At 42.5% G+C, this 8,424-nt stretch overlaps 1 protein-coding gene across 1 annotated transcript in view; it reads right to left on the bottom strand.

Moving 5' to 3' along the window:
* Positions 1 to 1,102: 1,102 nt before the first annotated feature.
* Positions 1,103 to 8,424, bottom strand: part of MAP7D3 (MAP7 domain containing 3) — a 41,450-nt gene continuing 34,128 nt past the window's right edge. The window contains exons 14-20 of the mRNA XM_057404880.1: positions 7,374 to 7,509; positions 6,128 to 6,308; positions 4,779 to 4,883; positions 4,481 to 4,534; positions 3,797 to 3,890; positions 3,181 to 3,379; positions 1,103 to 2,316 (exon numbers count right to left, since the gene is read on the bottom strand). Of these exons, the coding sequence (XP_057260863.1) occupies positions 2,007 to 2,316; positions 3,181 to 3,379; positions 3,797 to 3,890; positions 4,481 to 4,534; positions 4,779 to 4,883; positions 6,128 to 6,308; positions 7,374 to 7,509 (1,079 nt within the window). The 3' untranslated portion in view covers positions 1,103 to 2,006. The remainder of the gene's footprint in view (positions 2,317 to 3,180; positions 3,380 to 3,796; positions 3,891 to 4,480; positions 4,535 to 4,778; positions 4,884 to 6,127; positions 6,309 to 7,373; positions 7,510 to 8,424) is intronic.

Genomic DNA, 8,424 nt, shown 5'->3' with positions numbered 1-8,424 from the left:
TAAGGACTTCAAAAGGAAACAGTTGTAAAAGCAGGACATGTTAAACTGCACGATGACAGACATCTCTGGGTACTCAAGGTAATACATTAGTGCACATGCTGTAAAATGTTCTGATGTTTGCCAATAGATTAAAACATATTAGTGATGGTCCAACAATACATTTGGAAACTGCCAATATTTTCACACTAGGACATGAGGAATTTAGCATCTCCATTCAAAACTGAAGACCTTCAGTTCTGCAGTTTTAAACAGCACCTGAACCAGTGAGGAAGAGCATTGTTCTAGGATGCTACAAAGGGAGTTCAGCTTTAACCGCACACTCAATGAGTCTTATTTCATCGAGTGCCAGTTTAGGAAGATGCAAAATGTGGCCAGGATCTAAGCAGAGAGCCTCCAGTGGCACACTGTTGTACATGATAGGAAAACTAAACCAGAGACAGGTTACTGTGAAGGGAAACAAGTGATACTGGAACCAGGAAATCTCTAACACTTAGCTAAATGAATGGAAAAGGAACATCAGCACGAGTTTCCCTGAACCGTTTCAAGGTGCAAAGCAGAGGTCTGGCATCCCTCTCCCTGGTGGTTTTTGTATGGTTTTGCAAACTTGAAGCTGGATAAAGGTAAAGAAGCAGCTTTTCAGAACAAGGCCTTCGGTACTTGGTAACACACTGGGTTACTGAAGTGCAATCAGGTTAGTTCCAGGTCTCTAGTGTGTGGTCACAGTTCTGTCCAAAGAGCAAAGAGAAGAAAACATGTAACCACCATAACTGTGTGCACGCCACATGGTCTATCAGCGCTGTTAGAGGCTACAGCCAGGCAGTGAGCACTGAGCCCCTTGGTTACTTACAGCCCAAAACCACTGCAGTAGCTTTTCCTTTTCCATATATGCATTATGTATCAAACCATATCATGGCTAACCATTTTCAAGTTCACCATTAAAAGGCAATGCTTTCTTTACTAAGAAGTTAATGACTGATCAGAACAAAACGCCATCAGCAGCATCACATTGAATCCAGTTAGTCGTGGCCTCAAGGGAAGTCTCGCTAAGGCTGTGCCCATGGGATGACAAGACGCAGAGTGACAGAGGAGACTCAGGAAACAGTTCAGGCTAGAAAAGTGCTACACTTTAATCAGAGCCAGTGCTACACATCACTGAAAGAAAATGTGGAGAGCAAGTCTTGCTTCTTCAGCTACCATTCATTTCCACTGTTCACACAGTCATTTCTCTCCTGCAAAGAGACCTCCTGCTGTGAGCACGTCCATTTGGGCTTTTGCTCCAACACCAGACAAGTTTAGTCCTACATGAACTAGCTTGCTGAAGCCTCTCTGACATGTTAGGCTGTACTGCATCAGGGTTTGGCTTCTCAAGTACATGTGGCTTCGGACACAGCCCTGCTTCTTTCAGGAAAATCCAGACTATTGTGTGTGCAGCTTTACTGCTCCTCCCAAAACGTAACACAACCGTCTGTGGAATTTAAGGTTGGTGTTACCCCTCCTCAGTGAGGGGAAAGGCTATTCTACAGTAAGTAGAGGACAGCTAATACCTTGCCAGAGACCTTTATAAGACCATGCAGGTCAGCATCATGAAGTTACAGAACACGGCTAGGAGGGGAAAGGTCTTGTCTGTAGAGTTACATCAGACACCTTTCAAACTGTTAGTATCTTCAAAAGTAACATGTGCCATTTAAGATAGATACCTTAGAAACAGCCTAAAATACAACAGATGGGCTTGAGTGCTGGTAGGAGATATAGGAGCTTCACAGGGGCTCAGCTGTGTCTTTGGAAGAGCCTTAATGTCAGGCCTTAGTTGCTGTCTAGACCAAGTCCCTAAAAAGGCATCAGTTGGTGACTCCTTTTGACAGGGTTCCAGTTACAAGCACTAAAGAAAGAGCTTTCCCTCCAGTCTACACAGTGGAAAAAGTGCCTTGAAAATAGGAAGCTGTAGTTAAGGCAAGGAGAGTAAAAAGCAAGGAAGTTAATTACCTAGCCAGAGGAAGAGAGGGAAGTCAGCTTGGATTACCTGATGAAGCATCTATAGGTTTGGTCAACGAATTCACTGCACCATCTTCCTCAAAAGCCAGTTTGGGACTAGAAGGTATTGTAGCAGCATCATTCAAGTTTTGATTACAGTTACCAGCAGAGATGCTGTCCGAGCTCAGTTTGGGTGACTTGGAATGTACCCCAACGTCAATAAACTCCTCAAAAGTCCATGAACTGGCTTTGCCATTAAGGTTCTGAATAAGTCCAGCTGTATGATCAGCTTCCATAACACCCAACTGCACCGAGGCATCCATAACCATTTCTTTCGCAGGATGGCTAGGGAAAAGAAAGAGAAGGGATACTTGGATTATCATCTCTGCATGTTTAACTTTTAGATTGATTTCAGGCCAGCCAATAGCAGCCTGCATGCTTTGCACATCCCTGAATATCCTGAAGGGCAATCCCAGACAAGCTGCCCCACAGGATCTCCCATTCAAGAGCCAATGGGGAAGAACGACTCACCAACACATAGCCACGTTTTACTATGCTGATAGCTTGCAGGTAAGGTCTGGCTCCAGTAATTTCCTATAAGCAAGCCCTGCACCATTAAACCTCTATTATAATAGTGTGATTTTTGACTTTCTGCTCCAGTTAAGACGTTTTAAAAACAAAACTGAGCCTCAGAGGAAAATTTAAAACAGATTCAAAATCTGATCCCAAATCAGAGTGATTCATTTTCATTCATTCTTCAGAAAATCAGGAAAATGGCTTTGTATTGCACCACTGAAGGAATGAGATTCCTTTATCATCACTCAAAAGAGTTCACAATGTCATTTCTAAATCATTAGCATTTAGATAAGCAACTGGGACGAGCATCAGAGGACAGATTTTCCAGTAGTAAATGGAAATGCTTCATGTTCAAAAAGATCAAATTTGGAATACTAAAACCAATTCCAACTATGGGAGGCTTTTATACTGTATCTGGTGTTTCACCACAACTGAAGATGTTCTACAGCTTTCTGTAGCTTATTCTTCCATTTCAGGTTTGCCCCCTCCCTCTTGTTTAATGCTTTGTTAACGATAGAGGGGTGCAAAGTTTGAGGCAAGACTACGTACACCACATTTAACTTCAACAGAGGGATGTTTCTTGTTTGATGGAGAACTGCTCTGATGGTAAAGCAGCCACCTACATGGACTCACCTGGCATCCTTCAGTTCAGGAACAAGTAGAGACCTCTCATCACTTTTCAAATCACTTCCATTCATAAACACTTCACTGGCCTTCACCTCAGACACCTCTTGCTCCTCAGACTCTGCAGAGATCAAGCTATGTGCAGTCTCTAAGCAACCCTCTGCCTCCCTCTTGACTTCCTGGAGCAGGTCAATGCCATTCAGCTTTCCTGGAAGTGGGGGGGGAAACAAAGAAGAGTTATAAAAGAGCTTCAGTAACAGAATTGCTATTCTAAATGAATAAACCCCAAGTGCCAAATGACCTTTTCCAGCCAAAACTTGAGGCACTTGGCTTCAACAAGCAGCCTCTAACAACATGAAATGTACTGTCCATCTTTAAAAATACACATGTAGAATGAAAGCATGCTGCCTGCATTTCACTCTCAAATCACTGTTGCATTTAATCCTTTTGTGGGTCTCTTGTGGTAGGGAACAGGCAATGATGTACTCTCTGTTCCAGCAGAGCCTCCCTGGCATTACTGGGACATAATGTCTCAGATGGTTACAATGCTATTACACAAGTGACCTTTTAAACATCACTAAGACACTTGAGAGCTACTTATAACTGGCTCTTCAAGTTTCCTTACCTGGTTGATCAGTCTTCTCCAGGCCCAGCTCTTCTTCCTCTTCAATATCCTCTCCCTCCATAGCCTCTGAGGCCGACTTCCCTTCATTCTGCAACTGAATTGCCAGTGTCACTCTGAATAACACACTACCCTCTAGTGTTTCACAGACAATTCAACCATAGCTCCTGTGCAGGACTAGCCCAAAGGCTAGGAGACACTCAGGTCACCCAGCAACACATGCTCTGCTGAGATAGGGCCTGCAAAGGAACGTGCGGGACCCACTGCCACCTCCTACCCACCAACTGTTCCCGAGCTCCTTTCCCTTCCTTTCCCCAAGGTGTATGCTAAATTGCCTTTCAGTTATATGAAGACTTGGGTCTTTGAATGTCCAGAGAAAACCAGCTACTCCTCAATGTAATATGCACAATTCAACACAAACCTTAGGTCACCACATTAACCACACTATATCCATTAATAACCAGATTTGCTTAACCAATCTGCAACTGCTAATGTCTGATCACATTGTTTTATAAGCCTTAAACAAAAACGCAAAGACTTGGTCAGAACAAGCAAAGCAGAAGTATGTGTGCAATGGGAAGCTACTGAAAAGTCATTTTGGTGCACCAGGACTTTGCACTTCACATGGAAGCCAGTTAGGGTAAGGGTAAGAAAGCAAGACAAGGCAAAGCCTTCTCTGGGAAGTACCTTGGATTCACTTTGATCTGATTTTCGTGTTCTTTTCATTATTTCTTCGATTCTCTGTTAAAAGAGGGAAAAGATTCACAATGACATAGAGAGCTTTAGAGTTCAGCATTCAGGGTTCAGTTTTCAATCACGCATTTTCCTATTTCATACATTTACTACTTTATTCCCCCTTTTTAAAGCTCACAAGCCAGAGCTGGGTTTTTTAACAAGCCCACACTACTTCTATTTAAATTCACTCTAACACCTCAGCCACCAATTCAGGCTGAGGAAGCTCTCTGTGCTTTCGAAGCAGCCGTACCTTTTTCCTTTCAAGCCTTTCCTGCATATTTTGCTGCATAATTCTCTCTCTTTCCAGCCTCTGTCTTTCAGCCTCTTCTTGAGCTTTTGCTTCAGCTTCTTCTCTCTGAAAATGAAGCAAAAAGATGAGAACACCCCATGCACAACTCACTTCCAAGAGTCAAACCCAGAGATTCTGGTTCAACAGAGACAGGAATATCAGACAACCTCTGTTTAATACTCCCATACACTGGAGCTAAATGCCAATTACCCAGCCACTGCCCTGAAATAGTGGTATTACTATGACATTCAGAAACTCATCTGAAAAGGAACATTAGGGGCATAGCTGTATTATGAGTATGCAAATGTTCTGAATGTTGTTGAGCTACTCAAGGCTCCAGCTATGCTGCAGGAGGAAGATTTGTGTCCAAGTGTTCAAGGACAGGTTGGACAGAGCCTTGGGCAACATGGTCTAGTGTGAGGCATCCCTGCCCATGGCAGAGGGTTGGAACTGGATGATCTTCAGGTCCTTTCCAACCCAAACCATTCTATGATCTGTCTAAGAAGGATAATTTATAAAGTAACAGGACACTGATTAAACCCTAAATCATAGACTAACTTAAAATTCTTGGCAGTCAAGTATTGCTACCAAGATACTTGGTGCTGAGCATCTTCTGTTCCTTCTACACAGGAAAATCTGTTCCAGTATGGTCAGAAAGACAGAAGCATAGTTAACACTGGATAATTGTTATAAACTTAAACATAAGCTTTTAAAGAAATGTTTAGACACATGTCAATGCCACCCAGCTCTTGAAGCACAAAGAATTTCATTGTAAAACTGCTTTGATTTTCAACATTCATCGCATTTAAAGAAAGTCCACTTGCTGTAAACCAGCTTCCTTCAGTTAGAAGTCTGTAAAGGTACTAGCTGTGGAAGATATTTAGCAACAGGAAAAGCAAACTAGGAAACACCACCCATCTTTCTTTTAAAGGAATGGAGCAAGCCAGATGACTTTCCAGACAGACAACCTCCTTGTAATCCACAGCAGTAAGCTGGTGAAGTGGGCTCAGTACAAACAGTATGTGTGCACCAAATAGCATCCCACATGGCTAGAAACCTTCCTGTTTCTGCCCCATGCTTGAATTTATGAAAGGCTGAAAGAAATATATATCAGATCATATAATCTAGAGCATGGAAATGACTTCAAGACATTCTCAAATCCATCTCAGACAGGATGAACTCTGCTTTACATCATTCCTGACAGAAGATTTGTCAAAACTGTTCTGTGAAAGAGAACCAAAGCCAACCCCCTTGAAAATGCATCAGCAGCTTGTGTGAGGGGCACAGCTGGAGCCTACAGATAAGCAGACCTGGTGCTGGAGCTCTGCAAGTTTCTCCTGCTCTTCCTGCTCTTGGCGGATCCTCTCCTCTTCCGCTTGTCTCTGTTGTTCCTCATTAGCCAGTCTCTTCTCTTCCTCCTGCTTGCGCAGCTCCTCCTCCCGTCGTGCTTTGTCCTCGGTTGCTCTCTTGGCCATTTCTTCTTCTCTGATTCTAGTGTTCCCAAGATACAGGTTACCACGGGGGTATTTATCTCTTGGAAAGCGTGCATGCACATGAGAGAATAGGAAAGCAAAACAGTTTTAAGTTATCCAATCACTAAATACCTGCGCAGGGATACTTGCTGGTGTGGATTTACAAATGCCACCATCCAGACCAAAGGAGAAAGCAGAATAACTTGGAAGAAACTATCTCTGAATACATAAATGCTGATGAAGTCGAGGTTGCTCCTAACAGAAATCTGACTGAGAACTGGATTAAGCAATGACTGTTTAATAAATACCACCAGTATCCATGACATGAATGAAGCTTTTAAACACAAATTTAGTTGTATTTCCTAACAGTTTCTTCTACAGTCTGAATTCCAGAGATACACTGGAGGTGGCCACTGCCTGATCACAGACATATCCGAGACAACATCCATAGCAGACTATATGCAAGCTTATGACAGCTTTATACCCATGAGTGAAACAGACAAAACCCGATGTTCCACCCTGTTCACAGAAGCACTGATTGGCGACTCCTGATCTATAATAAAGTTAGTCAGCACAGAGTTAAAAATTGCTCTTTAACAACTTCAATGCAGTGAGCCAAATACCCACTGATTTATCACCTTGAATTACCTGGCTGCCACATTTCTGATTCAGGTTTTGGATCACTACTATGAGATTTAATGTACATCAAACCTCTGCCCGAGTCCATCAAAGGGAAGTTTAATGCAGAGAGATTGACTACTTCAAGACAAATGCAAACAAAACAAACACCAGTGGTGTAAAAAGCACATTCTAGTTTTGAAATAAAGGCACCACTGGTGCCTGGAAGGAAAAAGCAGCAGTGGTTTGCACAGGGCCTATGCATTACATGTATACTGAGATACAGATTAACTATACACACAGCAACCTGCCCTACCTCCAACGGTGCTAGCACCTGTGTCAGCTTCATGAACTGCATGAAGGCTTATAGGAACTTGAATTAAAGCTTAGAAAACACACAGCTGGAGTGTCCATTCCAACCACACCCCAGCACTGAAAGCATTCCTTCCTTCTCCCGAAGGATTACCTTTCCTCTTCTTGTCTCTGAACTCTTTCTTGGTCTTCACGCTCTCTTTGCTCCCGTGCCAGACGCCGTTTCTCTGCCAAGATTTTAGCAGCTTCTTCAGCTGTGGTGGTCCCTGCTACTGTTTTGCTACTGGATTCTGCAAGGGTGAAGAGAAACTGCCGTTAGAAAAAGCCCCAGAAACATACAATGAAGATGTTATCACTGTGAGATGAGATCTTTCTTTTGGCCACTTCACTTATCTTTTCAATCAGTGCTCATCACTCAGACAGTATACCCCGTATCTAAAAGCCCACAAGAGCCAAAGGGAGTCCTAAAGAGATACAGAACCACAATATCTCACTGACACTCACATAACAACAACTCATTTCAACTACACTGATCCAGCCATTTGCCAGATGATACAGTTATTCTCCAATTACTACAGTACTTAAAACCATGTTTTTGAAGAGACACGTTTATTCTGTAACACTTACAAACACTTCAGAGAAAACTGAAGAAAATTCTGCACTGGGAAATGCACTTAACTGCCTTCTAATAAAAATGAACACACATGAGCAAATATTTCCTTCTTTGGTTCCATAACAGTATCGTTCATGCCTTTATAGTCGTAGAGCATCTTAGGGTGCAAATAATCACCATTTTATCTGGCCCTGAAGGCACACACTAATGACTTCAGTAATTCCATAGTGCTACACATTTGAGCAACAAATCAATTCCCAATTTACATAGAGATTGAAAGAGCTCCAACCACCAGGTTAGCAGCTATTTGCCCAGGCCTGCTGTTTATGTTTCATCGTGTCCTGCCTGGTGTTATGGTGTCTGAACATCAAAGATACTGTTATAAATTAACATTAGGAAAACAATAAACACATACTCTTGCCATTAGTGGCTCTCAATATATATTGAAAGAACGCTGATTTTTATCAGTTATTCCCACTCTTCAGAAACTGTTTACTGCACAAACTACTGCTGTTTGCAATGTGACTTAAGAACTCACCTGAATGCCCAGAGAATTACCTCTTGCTGTCAGTAGAGCAACAGCATCACAATG

This window comes from Pezoporus wallicus, unplaced genomic scaffold, assembly GCF_028554395.1.
Source record: "Pezoporus wallicus isolate ANWC-B61680 ecotype Strahan unplaced genomic scaffold, APGP_CSIRO_Pwel_v1 contig_6217, whole genome shotgun sequence".
Classification (NCBI taxonomy): domain Eukaryota; kingdom Metazoa; phylum Chordata; class Aves; order Psittaciformes; family Psittacidae; genus Pezoporus; species Pezoporus wallicus.
Note: the sequence above shows the minus strand (reverse complement) of the source record. Positions and strands in the feature narration are given on the sequence as shown.